Below are 23647 nucleotides of genomic sequence, written 5' to 3' on the forward strand. Positions count from 1 at the left end.
CCGATCAAAATACCAGGGGACGCATCGTTGTAGCTTTTCACGGGAAGCCCTCGAAGGTGTGGGAAGTCTCGTTCGAAGTCCTCAAACCTTAGAAGATTGTCGAGGCAAATCCAGACTTTTTACGGTGTGTACACCATTCAGGGCGAAGCGCTTTGTTGAATCCGACGCAGAGCTGTAAAGTTCGACACGCTGCGACGCTTCTTCCATTCGCTTTACTCTGTTCGTCCACTGTATTCATAACGGTGCCGGTTGTCCCACTATTCCTAGCTGCTTCGCGATGGAGTTTTCCACCAAGGTAGAGTCGGAACCGCTATCGAGAAATGCAAAGGTATGGATTGATTTCCCATTAGCGTGCAACGACACCGGAACTATACGAAATAGTATCTGACTATGCAAATGTCGATGAACAGCTACTGTTCCCGTGGTGGTAGTGGTGGTGGTACTAGTCGTTTCTGCCTGTGGTTCTTCAGGGTGTAGCAGGCGGTGGTGACGTTGCTGACACCCGTTTACGCCACACGCTGGAGCCTTGCAAGGCCATCGCCCATGCGGATACAAGCATATTTTGCAGAGATTGATTTCATTTGCAACCTTCCAACGGTCAGATAAACTTTTTCGCTTAAACGTATCACAGTCCTTCGGCTTGTGGCCAGAAATTTTGCAGACTGCACACGGCCGATACACTTTGATGCCGGACGCACTTACTCCTGAGCTTGTTCCTTCTTTATTCCGCCATTCTGACCGGGACACCTCAGTAGAGTGGGGGTTCACAAACGCCTTCATATTTCCTTTTAGCCGATCAGCTTTCTGTGAGCTAGATTCACCAATTGCCGTAACACTACTAGCCGCTGTGACCAACACATTCATATATTCTGCGAATGCACGTAGATCCGCAACCAGTACACGTTGCTTGTGGAGGGCCCAATCTAGTTTGATATTCGCGGGCAGCTTCTCCACGAGCTCCTGCAATAGAATTGGGTTCGCCAAGTGCATCTCCTGCCCCGTACTCACAAGGTGTACGCAAAGATTTCTCACCGCCAGTCCAAAATTGATCAGGGTTTCCAGCTTTTCCGGCTTCGGCGTAGAAGTGACTCGTACTTCGTTCAGCAGTGTTTGGATGATCGTATCTGGACGACCATACAGCGAGTGTAGAGTGTTCATCACCTCGGCAACATTTGCTGGATGCAGCAAAAAACAGCTAACGGATTTTCTGGCGTCTCCTTTCAAACTCCGCTGTAACCGCATCAAGTTTTCTGCATCAGTATACCCACACATCTGTGTGGACGTGTCGAAACTACTCCAGAAAAGGGGCCATTCTGCTGGATTTCCGGAGAACGATGGAAGCTCTTTAGGCACCACATGACGAGCTGCTAGTTGTTGTGAATTTGGACCGAATGGGTGCTGAACCGGGATGCTGGGTTGCTGCGACACCGATAAGATTGGAGCTTGATAACTGGAAACGCTTATCCCCGGACAATGTTGCGAAGGAAGGTTGTACCCGCCACGACTCATACCCGAAGGTAATGCTGAAGAGTGTGACATTCCGCTCTCGTAACAAACTTTAAGAATATAAATTCTAACCTCACATCTGTCGTCAGTACGGATCTACATCCACTATCAGGATGAGTAATGCTGGGGATATGACGGAAAATAGACATTGTCGAGTCTGTAATCAGCCGGATGAAGCGAATTGACGAATGGTCGAGTGCGAAAGTTGTAGGCAATGGTACCATTTCAGATGTGCTGGTGTTGGAGACAGCATTGCCGATTAGAGCAGAACATACTTGTGTACATTCTGTATGACATCGACCGCTGTGTCGGAATCGGCTTCTACGACGGCTAGTGCACGAGAAGCCAAGTTGAGGCTCAACATGCAACGTTTAGCCGAAGAAAAGGAAGTACGGGCTAAATTATTAGCGGAAAAGAAATATCAGGATAATGATATGCAGGAAAGGGCGATGCGGCTGGAGAAAGAAAGGAGGGATAAAGCCATAACCGATTTGATGCTCTTGGAGAAGGAGTTCATCGATAAAAAGTACCAGCTGTTGCAGGCTCGCTTGGAGGAAGACGAAGACGGAAAAAGCGTTAGAAGCCATCACACGAGGTGAAAACGCTCCCCGCCATCGTGGAGTTGGTCTCCTACTTAGCGTACAGGCAAGTGCTGCGCTCATCAAGTGGGAGCCTGTTAATGAGAGGATAATCGTTGCCAGATTTAGAACACGGGTTCGTAACCTTACCATAATCCAATGTTATGCGCCAACCGATGCTGCCGAGCTACAGGACAAGGAGAATTTTTACAGTCAACTGAATGCCGTCGTGGATAAGGTTCCAAAGGGTGACATCAAGATCTACACTGGCGACTTCAATGCAAAGATCGGCTCCGACAACACGGACTATGAGCGTGTCATGGGACGCCATGGTCTCGGCGAAATGAGCGAGAACGGTGAGCTGTTTGCTGAATTTTGTGGCAATAACGACATGGTGATCGGGGGCTTGCTCTTCCCCCATCGGATAGTGCACAAAGTCCCGTGATGGACATACCGAAAATCAGATCAACCACATCTACATCAGCCGAAAATGGAGACGGAGCCTTCTTGATGTCCGGAATAAACGCAGCGCCGACAACGCGTCTGACCATCACCTTCTAATCGGCGAAATCCGCCTACGCATCTCTTGAGACTCGAGCTGCGGACATTCCAGAAGGTGGCAGTGTAGAAGAACAATTGACGGCCATCAAGAATGCCTTTATAGAAACAAGCGAGAACAACTTGGGTGAGCTGCGCACCCAGAGGAAAGAGTGGATCACAGATGAAACCTGGCGGAAGATAGAGAAGCAAAAGCCGCGATAGAGCGGGCGAGAACCAGAGGAGCCAAGAACGAAGCCCGTCAACGGTACTCGACTTTAGAGAAGGAAGTCAAGTGCTCTTGCAGACGGGACAAGCGAGCGTGGGTGAACTCCCTGACCGACGAAGGGGAGAAAGCCGCAAACACTGGCGATATACGCCTCCTCTACGATATCTCACAACGCCTGAGTGGAGCAAGGATGAACCCGAGGATGCCAGTGAAGGGCACGACTGGACAATTGCTTACCGACCCCACTGACCAGCTGAAACGCTGAAACAACTTCTTCAAGTTTCGACGGCCAACCAGCCATCAAAATCTCGGCATGATCCGCCTAGGGCATCACTCGCGTCAATTCCGAGGCCCCATCACTGCAGGAGATTGAACCAGCTATCCGAAGCATGAAAACTAATAAGGCTCCAGGGGTCGATCGCATATCAGCAGAGATGCTCAAAGCTGACCCCATGCTATCCGCACAAATGTTGCATCAACTATTCTGTAATATCTGGGACACCGCGACTTTTCCGGCCGACTGGATGCAAGGCATCTTAGTGAAGGTCCCAAAAAAGGGGGATCTGACTGCGTGCGACAATTGGCGAGGCATCATGTTACTGTATATTGTTCTCAAAGTTCTGTGCAAAGTTATCCTGAATCGGATACAGGAGAAGATCGACGCGACTCTCCGGCGGCAGCAGGCAGGATTCCGTGCCGGAAGATCTTGTGTGGACCATATTATCACGCTCCGCATCATCCTGGAGCAGGTCAATGAATTCCAAGAGTCCCTTTATTTGGTATTCATTGACTACGAAAAAGCTTTCGACCGTCTCAATCACGAGAATCTGTGGGGCGCCCTGAGACGCAAGGGAGTCCCGGATAAAATCGTCAACCTCATCGATGCGCAGTATGAGGCTTTCACGTGCAGAGTTCTGCATAACGGAGCCTTGTCCGACCCTATCCGGGTAGTCGCTGGTGTGAGACAATGATGTATACTACCACCGCTACTGTTTCTCATCGTAATCGACGAGATCATGGTAGGTGCAATTGACCGTGTACTGAACCGTGGGCTGCTTTGGCAGCCTATCACCATGGAGCATCTCAACGACTTCGATTTGGTTGATGATGTTGCTCTACTAGCACAACGGCGCTCTAATATGCAGAGTAAGCTCAATGACCTCTGTCTCACCATCAACGTCAACAAGACCGAATCGTTGGATATCAACACGGGCAACCCTTCCAACTTTACGGTAGCGGGGCAAGCAGTGGAGAAGGTCGAAAGTTTCCAATATCTTGGCAGCCAAATGGCGTCGGACGGCGGGACCAAGAGCGACATAGGTGCACGAATCAAGAAGGCTAGGGCTGCCTTTGCGAGTTTACGAAACGTATGGAGATCCAACCAGATAAGTCAACGCACCAAAATCCGAATGTTTAACTCGAACGTGAAATCTGTGTTGTTATACGCCAGCGAGACGTGGTGTGTATCAGCGGAGAACACTCAAAAGCTGCAGGTCTTCATCAACCGATGCCTGCGGTATATAATTCGTGCCTGGTGGCCTCACAACTCGAATGCCGAGCTCCATCGTCGAAGTCATCAGAAGCCGATAGCAACAGAAATTCGAGAGCAAAAGTGGAGGTGGGTCGGCCACACACTTCGACGGGGCGGAAACGAAATCTGCAAGCAAGCGCTGGATTGGAATCCGGCAGGACATCGCAAGGCAGACCCAGGAGCTCATGGCGGCGGAGCCTCAATAAGGAAATTAAGCAAGTCGATAGGAATCTGACCTGGGCTCAGGTCAAGGCAAAAGCGAGCAGCCACCCAGGATGGAAGTCTTTCACGTTGGCCCTTTGCAAGTCATCAGGGATTCATTATCGAAGCCTTGTGTCTTCAGAAAAGTTGACCCTCAAAGACTGTACTCGAAAAAAGTGAGACACATTGATTAGTTTGTAACTTTTTAGTGTGTGGGTAAAAACTGATTAAATTTGACTGAAACTAGCTAATAGTGTAATGTTTACGCTGGCAGAATTTCAAGTGAAAATGTCACCAAACTTGCCGGAACTTTGACCGATTGAGAAGTTTTGGGTCATCCTGAAGGCCAGACTTTGATAACGAGCTGACTTTTAAGAAACAGTGGGTAAAAGTATCTAAAGAAGCTCAAAACTTTATGAGTGGTTGAGCGGAGATCCAATAAAGCAATGAAGTATAAACTTCAGAGTGACTTCTTGTCACTATGCAAAATCCGTCCTGAAATGGTATAATCATAGAGGTAACTCTAAGACTAGTAGGTCCCGAAGAAACGTGCTCAACTTTTTGGCTCAGCTCTGGTACTATCTTCGGTCCCAAGCTAATCGATGCACCCCTCGAAACATAGGAAAATCCGAGGGGGGCGACACATCTAAATCTCAATTCTAGATGCTCAACAAAAATCACACTAGCGAATCAATCTTCGAAAAATCTTCAATCATTTCTCGCATTTACTTGCATCGCACATCATCTTTTTGCAGGAAATCTTCAGAATCGTCATCAATCTTCTTTCTATCTACTCAGTGTGCGTGCAGCTAACCACAGCAAAACACAATTTTTCCTGCATCGTAGATAGAGTGGCCCCCCTCGGGAAAATCCACGAACCCCTCATTTTATCTGTCAAACTTTCATAGCGAATCAAAACAAACATAGTGTAGTACTAGAATTTTGACTAGAATGGGGTACATTAATCGATTTGCTTGGGACCAATAGGCTAGTCAAGTAGTGAGCCAATTTAAAATCGTTAACGTCAGCGTCATTGGTGATTTCGGCGACGCCGTCGACAACGAAACTGCTGCCAACCCGAGTGCAGCAAAAATGAAGCTTCCTCCACTGGTGATGAAGCAAGTGCCACTCAACACGCCGATTGGCGATCTCTCATCGCTGGGCGTTGCAGCTGAGTTTAAGCTCGGCACCAAGGCAGAATTCTTCACGCACGACATTCCCGGTACCAAAATTCGACCCCAAGATGGTCGAAGCTGAAATCAAGAACCGGTAAAAGCTAGCCCCAACTGCTGTCTTCCAAATGACAAGGAGAGACGAAAACGTGAAGACGTACCCGGATTGTCTTTTCCTGATGCACTTCCAGAAAGGCCATCGTGACGTAACGCAGTGCCAGAGGTGCCTCAATTTTGGAGACGGTACCCGCAACTGCAACATCAAGCCACGCTGCAGCAACTGCACTCACGAACACGCCACTTCTGACTGCCGCCCTGACTGCCCTGGAGCCGTGGCGTTAAAATGCGCCAACTGTGGTGGTGCACATCAAGATTCCGACCGACAGTGCTCCAAACGCGAGGACTTCAAACGCATCCGAAAATAGGCGGCAACTAACATCCAAGCGGACGCAAGAAGGACAAAGTCCCGGCATTTCGGACGGAGGATTTCCCGCCTCTTCGTGCTCCTCAGCAAAGGCAAGCGAATTCGCGGCTGCATCCCGCGCAAGCAACTTCCGGTGATTCTGCTGACCAAAGCTCTCCATCCCCCTGGATTCTGGATACAGCCAACAGCACAAAACAACAACCCCGATCTGTTCTCGGCGAATGAACTGATGGAAATTTTCGTCAACATGTCCGGTGCTCTTCCGTAAGTGCCGCAATAAGCCCGAACAGATCCAAGTGCTCGGTAATTTCATCATCCAGTATGGCGTCTAAACCGCTAACTATCGTCACCTGGAATGCTTGCTCTGTAAGAGCAAAAGAGATTGAGCTTGCCGACTTCCTCCGCAAGCACAGCATCGAAGTGGGCCTTCTAACCGAGACCCAACTAAAGTCTGGCGACAGCTTCTGGTACCCTGACTACAACATTATTCGGCTTGATCGCACCAGCTCCAGGGGAGGGGGGGGGGTGTTGTGGTCGTCGTCAAGAAAGGAATAAAATATCACACTCTGTCCCACATCCGCATTGGTGTGGAGGTGGAGTCGTCGACTGTATACGTCCAGTTCATCGCCGTCTACTGCCCTCGACAGTGTGCCGCCAGCAGTGGATTAGCGGTTAAATTCAAGAAGGACCTGTCCACCATCACTCCGTTTCGTTTTCGAATGAGCCAACATTCATCTCACCGGCGGGCAACCCATCGACGCTAGACCTGTTCCTGACAAATACCAGCTTGTCCAAGCCGGTAGCCTTGAACGAACTCAGCTCCGACCACCAACCGGTGGTAGCTGAACTGGGCTACAACGTGGCCCCTGCTCCAAGTCTGCACAAGGACTACCACCGTGTAAACTGGGCCCAGTTTGGACGCGTGGTAGACAGGCACATCATCGACAACCCGCCGCTTGACACCATGGAGGACATCGACCGAGCGTTGGAGGGACTCCACCAAGCTGACGAGGCGTGCGTCTGACGAGTTTCTGTGATGGGTAAGTTTATTGCCATTGATTCCCACACCCAACTCTTGATTCGCCTGAGAAATGTTAGTAGACGCCAGTTTCAGAGGACTGGAGATCTGGGCAAAAAACGTGAACTGGCCGATCTGAACAGGCAGATTGCTTCCAGAATGGACTCACTCCGAAATGAAAGTTTTGGGCGTGAAGGTAGCCAAGGTCCTGAAAACTCATCCCAAACCCATTCCACCTCTCAGAGTCAAAAATTATGACGATCGGCTTTTAATCACCCCACAGGAGAAAGCAAATGCGATCGGTGAGCATGTCGCTTCATCGCATTTGCTTGGCTAGAATATCCAAAGTCCGCTCGAAGATCAGGTTGCACAATGCGTTCAAAACCTAGATGCCTCCGGCGGATATGATTACAGTACAACAGATTTTCTCAGCGCTGAAATGCACCAAGAACATGAAGGCTCCCGGGTTTGACGGTATATTCAACTTGATCTTGAAGAGACTCAGCATGAAAGTGCAGTCTCTCCTAACCGCTATCTTCAACAGATGCTTGGAACTGCACTACTTTCCAAGCATCTGGAAAGTAGCAAAAATCATACCAATCCGCAAGCCCGGTAAGGATCCAACATTGTCTTCAAGCTACAGACCAATCAGCCTCCTTTCAACGCTGAAAAAAATATTCGAGAAACTCATTCTCAATCATTTGCTCAAGTTTGTCGAGGTAAACAACATTCTCCTTTCGGAACATTTTGGATTCAGAAAGGGGCACTCCACCCTCTGTTAGCTAGTACGGGTGATGAATAACATCCGAAGTAACAAAGCTGTATCCAAGTCCACAGTCATGGCCTTATTAGACGTTGAAAAGGCGTTTGACAATGTTTGGCATGACGGACTTGTGTACAAGCTTTGTAACTTCAACTTTCCTTTACATCTGGTTGAAATCACCCGTAACTACCTTCAGCAAAGATCGTTTAAGGTATCGTTGAATGGTTGTCTTTCAGACACGTTTTCCATTCCAGCAGGAGTCCCGCAAGGCAGTCTCCTGGGCCCCTTGCTTTACAGCATTTACACTTCCGACATTCCTCCCCTCGGAGACGGTTGCGTGTTTTTCCTGTTCGCAGATGATACCGCAATAGCCGTTAAAGGAAGGATGCCTCGCGAAATAACGAACAAACTTCAAAAATGCCTTAACGCCTTTGCTGATTATGCCACCATGTGGAAAATCAAAATCAATCACTCCAAAACACAAGTGATCATGTTCCTCCATCGCCAATCGCCAAAACTGAAGCCGGCTCCATCTTGTACTGTAATCATGGATGGCACAAGGGTTGAGTGGTCTGCCGAAGTAACCTATCTCGGGATGTTGTTCGATGAAAAGCTCCTCTTCCGTTCGCATGTAGAGAAAACAGTAGTCAAGTGTTCTGCCTTGGTTAGGTGTCTGTATCCGCTGATTTGCCGCAGATCCCGCCTCTCAAGGGTGAACAAACTGGCTGTCTACAAACAAATCATAGCACCTGCGACCCTCTACGCAGCTCCGGTGTGGGAATCATGTGCAAAGACAGGAACAAAATCCAGGTCGCTCAGAATAGAGTGCTGAGGATGGTACTTGATCGTCCTTTCGACACTAGAATAACAAATTTACACGAAGAGACAGGCATTTCCAAAATAGATTCCAGAATTAACTAAATTAACACTAAATTTGCACAAAAACTGTATTTTATCAGAACATGCTTTGAAAAGCAATTTGTAGATAGTAGTTGTAGGTTAGTTGTTGTTGTAAATAGTAGTAATAAGTAGTTTCCTTTTTCAATTCAAAACAAACCAACTCCCCAAAAAGGTGGTCATTATCCAAAACAGGCCTGATAGGACTAGGAACTGTAGTTAATAATAATTGAAATTCAAAAGAACTAAAGTTGAAAAGACGCATCTGTGTCACTTGATAAGTTATACATGTAAACCACACAAATTCATGAAATAAAGATCATTTAAAGTAAAAAAACATTTTATTTCGCACTTACCTCCTCCGAATTCGTAATAAGCCTGCTGTTGACGTATCGGAACTCGCCTTCCAATTTCTGCTCCATAACCGTAAGCCGACCTAGAAATAAATTTACAATTCCTCAGCAAAGCTAACCAATCTAAAGCAATCGCTAAACATACCCGTCGGTTTCCTCAAGTTCGTCAGGAACACGCCGGAGAAGAACAGATACAACAACAAAATGCCGGGTGTCGTTCCGCCCAGATTCGTCGTCAACCGGTACACGTATATCACAATGTCCAACAGCGGTTTGCAAATATTGGAATAAAGATCGGTGACACTTTCGCAAAATTTGTCAATATCGGTCGTCAGCAGCTGATCAGCGTTCGCTATTCGATTGTCTAGGTTGGACATTTTGTAGTAGGTGAATCCCCTGTGAATGAGACGGATGATTTTCTTCTCATAAAACTGTCAGGAATTTAAATGTATGCTTGAAACTTACTTCAGGTACTCTGCGTATAAATATTGTGACATATTAGTCCTAAATCTAAGCTTCAGCTCTCCAATACTCCATTTCAGTACGTTGTTCACTACTGCAATCTACAAAAGAGGATGGAACAAAGATTTTTTTAATATCACAAAACAAATGAATACGAGAATATGAACATACAGCCGGTAGCGCCGAGAGGTACTTGATTAACGCCGTGTGGAATTGACTCTTGTTCATCGTGATGATGGTGCTTTCGATGGATGTCGCATTCTGGATCATCCAGATGTCGCTGATTGACCGAGCGATCAGCGAGGCTGCTATCACCAGCAGAAGACCATTCTCTTTGCTCCATGTCTTCGGAATGATTATTTCTGGAGAGTAACAAAAAACAATCTTCATAAACTAATAGAACTTCACAGATGAAATTAATTTGGAACTACATTTACGTCACACTATTAACTTATTTACAGCCGAGAACCTTCAAAGTTTCCACGACCATTTCTGATGTAACACTCAAATTCAACCGTACGCCACACTTTCGAATTAATTATCCACAGTCATGAAGATATGCCTGGTACCGGCAATTACCGAAATGTAAGCATGATCTTGAACCCATAGCCACACAAGTGACCTTGAATGCTATTTGAAATTCAAGAGTTGGTATAAAAGAAAACATCAATAAAGAGCGCACAAAAACATGCAGCCAAGTGTGAAGTCATCCATTTCCTCAGCAAACAAGAGAAACATTGATTCGCGAATATGTTTTTCATTTAGGTATCGATAGTGCTTTTCAATCAACTGCCAATCACCATGTAGGTAAGCGTCTCAGGTTTCTCTTGAACCGGTCGATCAACCGAGCAAGTTAGCCTAGTCCTGCATTTGCAAACCATCTCCTCTCACGCTGCTGGTGCACACCGGTAAAACGTCTGTTTACGTAACAAATCTTATGTAGCAGGTAGGTGCTTAATGCGATACACTACAGTCTGCTTTTAGATAGCGAGCTTCAAAACGAGTTTCGGAACTGTCGCAATGGATCAAGGGCATCAGAGCGCGATGGAACAGCCCGTCGATGCACACAAGAATGATCATTAGGGTGGTTCAAAATATCGATTTTGCTCCACCCAAGCTCAATCGATTCTAAATCAGGTCCTGATCATTCACCCAAAATTTGGGATTTTTTTTGGATGCGAACGCATACTCCATTGGCCATTTGAAGTTTATAATTACCATGGGAAAAGTGAACTTTTTGGTCTCAACGTCCTAGCACTTCGCCACAATAATAGTTTAGAGAAAAGTTTGCTTTCTGCTCATATGTAAAATTTGATCTTATTAGACTTCAAGGTAAATAGTTATTAATTGATTTCGAAGCCGAGAAGTCGATAGCTTTCTGATATGATTAATCGACTGGTTTCAGGGCAACACTGCATCTTGCACGTATGGCGTAGTAGCCTGGATGTTAGCACTATTCTTCGCACCACGCACACCAGTGTTGTCTAGTGCTGAGCAGGTTATGGAGCATGTCAGAAAAATATCATCAGTATGAGTTCGCTTCCAAATGAGCTCAAATTTTGGGAGATTTAGCTGGACCAGGATTTGAAATCGATTAAGCTTGGTGGAGCAAAATCGATATTTGGAACCACTCTAATGATCATACAACAGGTGATCAAAGGTGATGCTATTTTGGAAAGTTACAAGGTCGTTGATGTTCACGACGGCTATACATAGATGGTTTATTTCTGCGGTTTGCTGGTCTTGCTTTTTTGTTGAAAGTTTGCTTGCTCGAATTGCTAAGCATCTACTACCAATCCATGCATAAGTTGCTATTTTTGGCACTCTCCAAAAAGATCAAAGAGCTGTAACTTTTTAGCATGAACACTTCTAAAATATTGGTTACTGATTAAGTATTCCAAATTTATCGGTTTATTGTCGGGTCTGTATGGCTGAGTATGTTAACAGTTCGAGTAATTTTAGAGAAGCGACACAACAACGAGATATTAACAAAAGAAAGTAGAGCATAAATGGTAGAGATTGCACACTGGGCCAGAAATGCAATCTAGCGGAGCAAAATTAATAACTCCGCAACGAAGAATTTCCGCGACTTGGTACCTTGGGCAAAGTTTCTCATCATAATAAGAACCATCTATTGACATAAACAAATAGTTCAAAATTCTTCCGCAAAGATGGCACCACAATCTAACTTCTTTCTCTGACGATTTGGAGACTTGATGTCTTCGGTAAAGTTGTTTGCCTTGACAAAATAAACAACTCTTTTAAAGACGTAAAATTTCCACAGCCTACTGGTTTCGAGTTATATGGAATTAAAGAAAAAAATGTCGAAAATATGCTTTTTTCTTTCAGTTTCGGTTTTTTTGCTGACAACCATATTATAGTTTTATATTTTTCTCTTACACAAATGCATTAAATAAATAACTTTTGTGCAGAAAAATACTGATTTAGGCTTTAAATTTTAAAGATATTGTTGAAAAACCGAAAAAAACAACAATATTTGAATTTTAATATCTCCCAAAGCGCAAAAAATCGCAATCTGACATTTTCAGCAAAAATTAAGCAATACTCGATAAACAAAATATCAAAATTTGAGAAAGGTATATTTTGGTGTTTTTGAGATTTCATCATTTTAGTGGAGCATGTAGTTTTTTCTATAACTTTTTTTAATGTATTAAAATGGCGTTTTGAAGACTTGACGACATAGGCAAAGTTGTTTATCTTGATAAAATAAACAACTCTACTTAAGAAGTCAAAACTCCACAGCCTATTTGTTTTCTTCTCGTTTTACTGATTTGTATCCATTGGAACCAATATTGTTTTGTTTGTTTACGTTTTGAGAGTTGTTGAACAGGTAGATTGAGGTTAGGGTGACGCCACTGATATAACTGTAACCATTACATTATGATGCAGCTCAGATTGCACTTCACACATAATGGCAAATATGTCTACCTGAAACAACATTGCAGTATCTACCAAGTGACTGCAGCCTCAGCTCACGAGAGTAAACACCAGCACCTGTTCTACTTTTATTTATTATAACCTTGATTCATCTGACAATCATTAGTCTAATGAATATCTATATACCGTGGACCCTCGCTAATCTGAACGACACTTCATTTATATTAATGGGGTTCATTTTTAATGTGAACTTCTAGCAACCCTATGATCGTATGGAAATCGTGTTTCTGGTAGCTATACAGTGGTGACCCGATTTTGTCAGCCCCCGATTTTGTCTACCCCCGATTTTGTCCACCCCCAATTTTGTCAGCTTTTTGACCCGATTTTGTCAGCCTATATGATTCAATTAGTTTTGGTTGAGGTGGACTGTTTTGTACAGTCGTATTCGTATTTTATTAATTGTCGAGCTCTATAATGACATTTTTCGAGAATTAAATGTGCAGTGGTGGCAAGATCAAAGGGAGGGGGGTTGAGGGGCTAGTTGAAAATTATGTACGTTATGTATGTTTTTTTTATAGTAAGGAAAGCTTCAAAAGCCCGGCCTGTCACTGTGTTGCGTGTTTGTTCTTCTTCTGGCACAGTGTGGGACTCTTAACTACTAAAACCTTACTCGCCTCTAGCCACTACCCCCCCGGAACTCCCCTAGAGTATTTCGTCGGGGGGTGGGGGGCTCCACGTCCTCTCATCCCGGCACATTTCACTGACGACATTTCTCGCGCTAAGCGCCGGCATCTCCACTCGCACTGCCTCAAATCTTGGGCAGTCGAAAACCACGTGCGCCGGCGTTTCGTCCACGTTGCCACACTCCGGACAGAGGGGTGACGTTGTGTGTCCAAAGCGATGCAGGTACTTCCTGAAGCAGCCATGACCAGACAGGAACTGCGTCAAATGGAAGTTGACTTATCCATGCTTCCTGTTCACCCAGGTCGAAAGAATCGGTATTAGCCTGTGTGTCCATCTACCGTTCTCCGCTGCGTCCCACTCCTGTTGCCACTTAGCCATCGACTCCGTTCTCACCAATGTTCGTACTCCTCTGGTATCTCTTCGCATATAGCATTCGGTGTCCTCCGCCAAGGTGATGACGATGGGTATCATACCGGCGATAACGCATATTGCTTCCGTCGAAATTGTTCTGTACGCACTCATGACTCGCATGGCCATGAGGCGGAACGTACTGTTCAATTTTCTTTGGTTCTTCTTCGTTTTCAGCGCTGCATCCCAGGCTGGACCTCCATACCTCAGTATCGATGACGATACACTAGTCAGAAGACGCCTCTTGCTGCTGCTTGGTCCAGAGTTGTTCGGTAAGATTCTAGCTATCGCATTGATGGCCTTCGCCGCCGACGTTAACGATTCGGTCAATTCGTCCGCGCTTTGGTCTGGGACGCTGCTGTCTACCCGGAGAGCTTCTACAAATAGATCCTTGTCGAATGCCTTCGTCTTCCACCTCCGCTTGCTTACTTTAGTTTTCCACATTGCCGTAGGTATCCGTAGGCCAAAGCTGTACCTAATCGCCTGATGGTCACTATGAGTGTACTCCTCACACACTCTCTAGTTCATACTTGCCACTAACGACGGACTGCAGAAAGTGACATCGATAATGGATTCCCTACCATCTTTGCGGAAGGTGCTGATGGTTCCTTCGTTGGCCAGACTGACGTCCAACTTTGCCAGAGCTTCCAGTAGGCTATACCCTCTTGCGTTGGTACATCTGCTTCCCCAGTCCACTGCCCAAGCATTAAAATCTCCTCCAATGACGGTTGGTCTCCGTCCGGTGAGCTCCCCGGTGAGTCTATCTAGCATGTGGTGAAACTGCTCCATTGTCCATCTCGGGGGTGGACTCCTTTCTGCAGAGCATGCACCTCGGTTGCTTCATACAGACTTTAGCAACGTGCCCCTTCTCTCCGCATTTCCTGCACAGCTCCGATCTATCGGGGCCTTTTCAGTTTCTCGCCTGGTGACCAAAGTTCATGCACTTAAAGCATCTCTCCATTTGCTTGGTAACCCGAGGGATAGCTTTCAGGGGACATACTGACCACCCAACCTTGACTCGTCCTGTCTTCAGCAACTCGTTAGCTGCGTCCGTCGCAAGTCGTATCGACGCCGTTTGTGTACCACCGTACGCCTTCCTCAACCGTGTCATAGGCACTTCTCCCAGATTGCATTGCACTTTCAGCGCACATCGTACCTCGTCTTCCGTTGTGATCTCATCCAGATCCTTGCACTCGACCACTGACTCCTGCGATAAGGCTCTTACGTTCGCGTCCTCGCCAAGATATTTTTCGACGAGTTCCTTGAAGGCTGAACTCCTCACCGACGGGTCCTTTTTCAGTTCGAAGAGCATCTCGCCTTTTTGGGTGCACCTGGTTTTCACCACGTTCTCGCCTAGTTGCTTCAACTCCGGATCCTCTCTCACTTTCCGGAGGAGTGCTGCGTATGTCGTTTTGTCTTTCGCCTCGATAACCAGAGCGTCGCCCTTACTTCTCTCCCTATGGTGCCTGGGGTTTTCCTTCTTCTTGACTTCCTTCTTCCTCTCTTCCGTCTTCTTCTTCTTCTCTTCCTCTTCATTCTTCTTTTCCTTCTCCTCCTTCTTCTTTTGTTCCTTCTTCCTTTGTTCCTCTTCCTTCAGTCTTTTTCCTCTTCTCCTTCTGGTTTTCGACTTTACGCCAATCACTGTCTTCTCCATCTTCTTGCTCATTGTCCTCGTATTCGTCGTCCTTGTGTTTTTTGGGGTCCTCTTCGTCTCCTGGCGTTTCCCTATCTCTTTTCTCCGGACGTGGATTCGTTGGTCCCTTCGGCGTCACCTGCGCTTCAGCCAGCTTTGCATTCTCCTTGGCCTCAAGCAGAGAAAAAAAATGTCCCGATTTTGTCAGTGTTCCGTTTTTGTCAGCCCTAATTTCATCAGGTGGCTGACAAAATCGGGACATTACTGTATTTGTTGATTTGTTTTTGACGTAGACTACGTCTTACGGGAAGGTACTGGGGGTAAATCGGAAATCTAAAATTGCGACCGTCATGAAAAGGTGTAAGGTTTTGAACGCTTATAACTTTGTCATTTATAGATGAAATTAAAATCCAAATACACCAATCTATACAAAATAACTCTCGCAATCTGCTACAATAGATGCTTTTCCAATTTTCTAAAAAATATCTTTGAAAAAAGTACAAATAAAAAGTGATAATTTCAAGTCATCATAATCGAGTACCATTTGGTTGCGCATCGTTTTGCTTGAACCTGTAAAACTATATAAGAGTTTTGCTGTCGTTCCTCCGCTCATTGCTCGGACCACTATCCGGTGGTGGCCGAAGTAGGTTCCTCGGCCAATAGGTTTCAAGTTTCCCAGCGAAATTACCATCGTGTCAACTGGCAGCAGTATCAGCGCTGTGTGGACACAGCAATCGATTACGACGTCCTACCGGAGTCGTACGAAGAAGTCGATCAGTGTCTGTAAGCCATCGAAGAGGCGATATCCCGTGCCAGGGAGCAACACGTACCAGCATCCAGACAGGTGAGTCATACTCTGAACCTTGACAGCCCAACCAAAGGTCTTATCAGGCTCCGTAACACCATTCGTAGGCAGTTCCAACGTTCTGGGAAGACCAATGTCAATAGGCTAACCATAATTATCCAGGCCAGGATGGTGGAACTCAGAAATAACGACTTTACCAAAAAGATTCACTCTCTCCCAGATTGTGCAAAACCATTTTGGAAGATGGCCAAAATTTTGAAAAATAAGTCGAGGCCGATCCCTCCGCTTTCCTCTGTTGACCAGAACTTAGACCCATCCCTACTGATAACCCCAGTTGAAAAGGCCAATGCTCTTGGCCAACATTTTGTGATTTCACATAATCTTGGTCAAACCATGGTGAGCCCCCCATGGGCCTGCTGTACTGGATGCAATGACTAGAGTCGCTGACACCCCGTAGTAGTGCATGATCATAGTAGAATATCGGCTGATGAGGTGATAGCAGCTATTAGAAGTACTAAAAACATGAAGGCTGCGGGTATGGATGGTGTAGTCAACCTCGAGTTGAAAAACTTGAGTATTGACTTCTTCAACCATCTTACCGTTATCTTCAACAAATTTTTGGAGCTTGGCTACTTCCCTGCATGCTGGAAGTTAGCCAAAGTGATTCCAATACACAAGCCTGGCAAAGATCCTACCAGTGCCAAAAGCTATCGCCCCATCAGCCTCTTGTCCTCCATCTCGAAGCTATTCGAAAAATTGATACTCAGCCGTCTGCTGGTGTTTTCAAATGATAATAACATCTTTCTCAAAGAGCAATTCGGGTTTAGGAAAGGCCACTCTACCATCCACCAACTCGCACGGGTTACTAACATCATCAAGCGGAACAACTTCTTCTTCTTATTCGCATTTCAAGCTTATTGCTTAGCGCATATTAGCTTATTGCGTGCTCTCAACTTAGTGTTCTAAATGCACTTCCACAGTTATTAATTGAGAGCTTTCAAGCGGAACAAGTCCGTTTCCAATACATCTGCCATGGCATTGTTGGACGTCGAGAAGGCGTTCGACAATGTCTGGCATGATGGTCTAGTGTACAAGCTGCATCGATACAACTTTCCGATCGACCTCGTGAAGATCATCAAAAACTACTTGTCGGGCAGATCATTCCAGGTCTACTTGAACAATGTCCCCTCTGTTACGTTCAACGTTGATGCAGGGGTCCCTCAGTGTAGCCTGCTTGGGCCTATCCTATTCAACATTTTCACGTCAGACGTTCCTCCCCTGCCGGGTGGTGGTATCCTATCTATGTTCGCAGATGACACCTCCATCATCTATAAGGGTCGAGTGATCCGTGCTCTGGCGAGTAAACTACAATCAGGCCTGGATGTTTTGTCCGACTATTTTAAGAGCTGGAAGATTTGTATCAATGCAGCTAAAACACAAACCATTCTGTTCCCACACTCGAATTCACTTCGCCTTGTTCTGCCTGCTAACGTCAAGATCCATCTTGATAGCACTCCCATTGAATGGTCGAGTGAAGTAGTCTACCTTGGTCTCACCCTCGATAGCAAATTGCTATTCCGATCCCATGTGGACAAGACATCCACCAAGTGTAATATCTTGATCAGGTCGCAACAGGAACTCCACCCTGTACCTCAAAAACAAGCTTGCTGTCCTCCGCTCATTAAAGCTTCGGACGGCGTGGCAAGCAGAAGCAGGAGCAAATCAGGAAAAGGTAGAATTTTTCCCTCTGCCTCTGCTGAACTAAAGCGCTGCTGTTGTGAATCCGCTCATTTTCGCATCGGACGGACACACAGTGGTTCCTCTTAGAACAAAAGTTGGCCAAAACCTAAAAATTGTTGCAAATAGGCAAAAAACAGTTGAAATAGATGTTTTTTAGCTGTACGAAGAAAACTTGATAACGGCGCCGGTGGTGTAGTGGTAAGCGTGATTACCTCTCACCCCAGCAGGCCAGGGTTTAATACCAGTCGGCGCCGCCGGGATGTTCTGAGGCATAACATCTCTGATCACGCCTTCCTTTGGATGGGAAGTAAAGCCGTCGGTCTCCGGTTCATGAGTTGATGGGTCGATAGGTAGGGTCCAGGTGTGGGAGCTGCCTTCCTGGCACGTCGGTAGCATTGGTGCTCAGCACGGAAAACAAGATCGACGGAAAAAAACAAACCAAATGAAAAAAAAAGAAGAAAACTTGACAGTCAAGGCGTCACAAGAAGGAGTATAGTAGAACCAAAACCAATGCACAATGGTCCCAAAGCCATATTTAGGAAGACAAAAATGTTTGCGCCCAAACCGTCAGTTCCACTGCACCACTGGCACCGTTATTATGATATATATCTAAGTGTTTTTACATTGTTCCTGCCTTGGCAATTCAGTATTTTAAACAGGTTTTCTAAACCCGCATGTCAGTATAACAATTGTCGTCTTAAAACTAAAAACTAAAACTGAATCTTATCTAAGCATAAAGGGAATTGATCATTGCAATTGAAGATTACAACGATTTTTGCTTGAAATTATTAATTATTTTGTTGGACAATTGATCTAAAGTCTTAACGTTCGAAGTTCTATGTACCTCGGTAGTACTGTACTTTGTTCTGAACCCTTTGAAGTGCTTTTTTTCCTGGTAGTGCAACAAGACCATATTGGCACAGCGTAAAGCATGGCCGGTCTAAAAACTTGTTTAAATATTAGAAGTTTATTCGTCAGGCAAAGTTTGGATTTCCTGTTTATAAGAGGATACAAACATGTTATATATTTGTTACATTTGACTTGAATGCCCTCAATGTGATATTTAAAAGTTAATTTTTGGTCAAGTACTAATCCAAGATATTTCACTTGGTTTGGCCAGGAAATTGGATCTCGGTTAATAGTGACTATGTGACTACTACTAAGTTTCAAAAAGGAAGCTCTAGGTTTATGTGGGAATATTATAAGTTGAGTTTTGGGAGCGTTGGGAGAATCTTCCATTTTGGTAAATAAGAAGAGAAAATATCTAAACTTTTCTGCAGACTTCTTCCTTTAGCGGAAATGTTTGTGTCATCGGCGTACAATGATTTGCGGCAAACCAGGAATCCGAAGTAAAAAATTTACACAAATAGACCCAAGAATGCTACCCTGAGGAATTCCAGCTCTAACAGGTAGTCGATCAGATTTGGAATTTTGATAATTTAATGTCAGTTAAATAATTTTGAACTAATTTCATAGTATACAGTGGAAACTTTTGCAATTTGGCAATGAAACCTTCATGCCAAACACTGTCGAATGCTTTTTCTATGAGTTTACCCCATTAGGCATAAATACGTTAGGCATACGGACGTTAGGCATACGGACGTTAGGCATAATGGACGTTAGGCATAAAGTCATTAGGCATAATGGACGTTAGGCATAAAATACTTTGCTGCTGTGCAACTCTAGAAACCTGCTTAACCTGTAAACCTGTAAACAATGCTTAAATAAGGCTTAGCGTTGAATAAAAAATGATACAAGTTAAACAAACATAGTTTATTTAATAAGCACAGTTTGGAATCCATTATTTATCATATCATAAGTGACGTATCTACATATTTACTTAGATCCATGATTAGTAGTGATAGTGGTTAAGTAATCTTACAATGAAAACTCAGCTTAGTTTTGAACTATATCTTGAAATCAATCGCATCTAGAAATAAAAAAAATCACACATTTGTTGTAATATATTCTTACACACATATTGCAAAAGTCAAAGAAGAAAAGGTTTTCCTCAAAGAACAGCTCATGAAATAAAGAATGGTGAATTCTGTGATTTTTCATTCAATAACAAAAAAACAGCCAAGGTTGAATAAAATATGATGCCAAAGAACAGCTCATGAAATCAAGAATGGTTAATTCTGTGGTTTTTCATTCAATAACAAAAAAAAACATACTTGCTGCTTCCAGGATTTCCTGCCATACTTTTCGATACAACGATTCTGATTTTGTTGTCATCAGAATGAAAACTAGCGGAACCGTCTGCTGATGTAAGGGAGCGATACTTCCATGAACAGTGACGAGTTGCCGAAACAAACAAGGAACTGTGGCAAACGTACCATCTGTAACCCAATACTTTGCCTGTCCAAGACGTCGTTCATGAGTTCCAAAAATTAAGGCTCTTTCATTATTGTCACCGAAGTCAGCAATCAATAGACGGTCTCCATTATCATCCTTCTGGAATTCATCCGGTAGATTATGCCTAACGTCCATTATGCCTAACGTCCTTTATGCCCAACGTCCATTATGCCTATCGTACATTATGCCTAACGTCCGTATGCCTAACGTACGTATGCCTAACGTCCGTATGCCTAACGACCGTATGCCTAACGTCGTGCACCCCTTTTTCTATGTCTAGAAGAGCAACTCCAGTTGAGCAGCCTTCTGATTGGTTTTTTTTTTTTTTTTTTTTTTTAATAATTCGTTTATTTTTCCAGGCTCATTTGCTGTAGCTTTGCGGAGCCGATATACATTGTTTAGATAACAAAATTACTTAAAACTAACGTTAGTAAAGCGGGGGCCGATTACTCGCGGCTATCTCGAGGTTAGGGTTAACAAATTGTAACAAATGGATGGCATGGTAGGGATTGTGAACACAAGGTTTGGAGAGCAATGTGCTCTTGATCTCGAACTAGGCGACACTCTGATGAAAAAGACAAACATGGGGGTACACCGATGGGTAGCTAACAACTTGGGAGAACACAAGATGACACTAACTTCTAAATCCTCAAATCTATCCGCTTTAAAAACACATAAATTAAATTCAAATAGTCAAGGTCATCTCTAACGGGTATCGCTGGTTGTTTTCCTCGGGCCCTGAGGGATGTAGATAACTCAGATCTGGCAACACGGTGTAAGGTACACGACCAAACAACATGCTCGATATCGTGATAACCACTGCCACACGCACATAAATTGCTGCCTGAGAGCCCAATTCGATAGAAGTGCGAGTCTAACGAGCAGTGATTGGACATAAGCCTTGATATAACGCGTATAAAGTCGTGGCTCATGTCCAACCCTTTGAACCATGGTTTGTTCGACACCTGTGGGAGAATAGAATGTAACCATCTTCCCAATTCACCATCATTCCATTTTTGTTGCCAACTGATGAGGACTTGCTGGCGAGCAATGGAGAAAAATTCGTTGAAGGCGATTTGTCGCTCAAAAATATCGCCTTCCATAGCGCCCACCTTAGCCAATGAGTCCGCTTTCTCATTACCCGGAATTGAGCAATGAGATGGGACCCAAGCTAAGGTGATAGTATAGGAGCAGTTAGATAAAGCACTCAGTTTAGTTCGTATTTCAGGCTGGAAATACGAGGAGTGCTTCATCGGCCTCATTGAACGAATAGCCTCCAATGAGCTAAGACTATCCGTAAAAATGAAATAATGGTCAGAAGGTAGTGAGGCAATTCGCTCTACTGCGTAAAATATAGCTGCGAGTTCCGCAACGTATACGGAGCATGGTTTCTGATTGATTTGAACGAATTAAATTGGTAACTCTTAAAAGTTGATGACAAGTTGAATTCCCATGGCAAAATCCAAACTGCTCATCTGCCATAAATGAGTTCGTATTGATGTGAAGCATCATTCTATTCAAAATTATTTTTTGAAAAAGTTTACTTATTGATGAAAGCAAACTTATTGGACGGTAGCTAGAAGCGTCAGCTTGATTTTTATCCAGCGTCATAATTGGAACAATTTTTTCATTTTTTCATTTATCAGGGAAGCTAGCTTTCATATTTTGAAATTTTTTTCGTTATAGATCTTACTTCGTCCAAATCAGTCCCCCAGGAATCATCAAAAATATTTTCCCGAGAGAGAATATTCAGATAATCCAAAAGTTTTGTTCCTTAGGGCAGAGAATCGCTTTTTAATTTGGTTTTACAAATCCCGCCAGCTAAGTTTAATGGCAGGATCGCGTGTTCTTTTATATTGCCCCCCTACGGATATTTTTCAGACGGATCAAGAGCTGAAGATCGTCGTCTATTATAATTCGAATTTAACCACGCATTTTGATACTGAGGCAGCTCTTGCTTCAACTATAGAAGTAGTCAGAGATTCAAGAGCATAATTAATTTCATCTTTGGTTTGCAAAGGAATATTTGGGTAGAAGTTATGTTCCATAAATGTTCGATATTCAGGCCTATTCTGCGCGGCGTGTGAGGTGACACGCTCTCACTTGTGAAGTGACAATTGTCACCTCGGGTGAGGTGACTCTCCGTGCAAATCAAATGGAGAGTCACCTCACCCGAGGTGACAATTGTCACTTCACCATCACTTCACTGTCACTTCACCTCACACGCCGCGCAGAATAGCCCTGATTGTTCCCAATCAGCTCTATGGTAATTGAAAGTAGTGCTGTTGGGATTAGAAATTATTTCTTGGGATATTTCAAAAGTTACTGGAAGGGTAACCAATTGGCTACAAAGTTGACATGAATCAGTAAATGTTGGAAGAATAGTTGCGGATGTCGCCTGAATTAGCCGAATTCATTAACGTTTATTACCGAGTAATAGGGAAGTTATAAATTCCTAGAGGGATTAATTAATATATTAGACATATGTGAAATCAATTACCCTAATCAACCTACTTTTAGCAATTCAACTTCTCTTCCACATAATACTCCGAATGCGTCTTGAGCATCCCTAGCTATGCGCAGCTTTAGCTGGTAAGTAAATAAAGTATTATAAGCAAACGGGTGATCCCGGATTTAATGTTTGTTTCTTACCGTTCACTTGTGTAGATCTAGCAGTAGTTTGTAGTATTTATAGTATAGCACTAATTTCTCATTAGTTTCTAGCGGTAGTTGTAACCTATTTGTAAGAACACTAATCTGTAAGCAAATCGATATTTTTCCATACTCTACACCTCACCTTATGTTGAATTTAGTATTTAGGGTCAAGGTATAAGCACTAGATAGATTAACATAGGTTTTAACACTAGATTATAGGACGAATTTAGATTTTAATAATAGACTACCTTCACTATAGCATGTAACTAGTATCTTCTTTTGTATGATTGGTTTGTTGTCTATCCTTGGTATCGCAGCCGATCCCTTCGCCAACTGCGTATCTTGAATCGGATCATCCCAGCCGATCGCTGTCCTCCAAATCTCCTGCAGCAACACCTTCAGGAACATCAGTAGATGTGAGATAAATCCCAACGGATCGTTGACCATCATCAGCATTCGAAGAACTTCTCGCTTTGTTGGTCGACGGCTTCCGGTTAACAAGGCTTGTTCGTATCGGGATGATACTTTGTAAGTGTAACGATCTGTCATGGTGTTCCACCACATCCCTAGCACCTTCTCTGTTGTAGCTTCCTCACCGATGTTCAGGTTTTTCTCCTCCGTTGCTTCACCTTTAAGCGTAGCCTGAACCCTTTTGGAGTTCGAAATCCAGTTTTGTATCTCGAATCCGTCACGCTCATGAATTTGCTTCACTTCTTGTGCTAAAGGGTGATACGGTCAAAATTTGGTCAAGGGAAAACGCGTGTAAATCGGTGAAATCGTTTATTTAAAAAACCAAAT

General features: G+C 44.3%; 1 protein-coding gene across 1 annotated transcript in view; it reads right to left on the reverse strand.

Annotated features, from left to right (window-relative positions):
* Pmp70 (ATP binding cassette subfamily D member Pmp70) overlaps window positions 1–23647 on the reverse strand; it is a 60081-nt gene that overhangs the window by 4820 nt on the left and 31614 nt on the right. Inside the window, exons 3-6 of the mRNA XM_065218993.1 lie at window positions 9843–10033; window positions 9675–9772; window positions 9355–9605; window positions 9213–9292 (exon numbers count right to left, since the gene is read on the reverse strand). Of these exons, the coding sequence (XP_065075065.1) occupies window positions 9213–9292; window positions 9355–9605; window positions 9675–9772; window positions 9843–10033 (620 nt within the window). The remainder of the gene's footprint in view (window positions 1–9212; window positions 9293–9354; window positions 9606–9674; window positions 9773–9842; window positions 10034–23647) is intronic.

Source organism: Ochlerotatus camptorhynchus, unplaced genomic scaffold (genome assembly GCF_037179485.1).
Source record: "Ochlerotatus camptorhynchus isolate MF236.1 unplaced genomic scaffold, CSIRO-AGI_Acam_v1.1 ptg000096l, whole genome shotgun sequence".
In the NCBI taxonomy this organism is placed as follows: Eukaryota; Metazoa; Arthropoda; class Insecta; order Diptera; family Culicidae; genus Ochlerotatus; species Ochlerotatus camptorhynchus.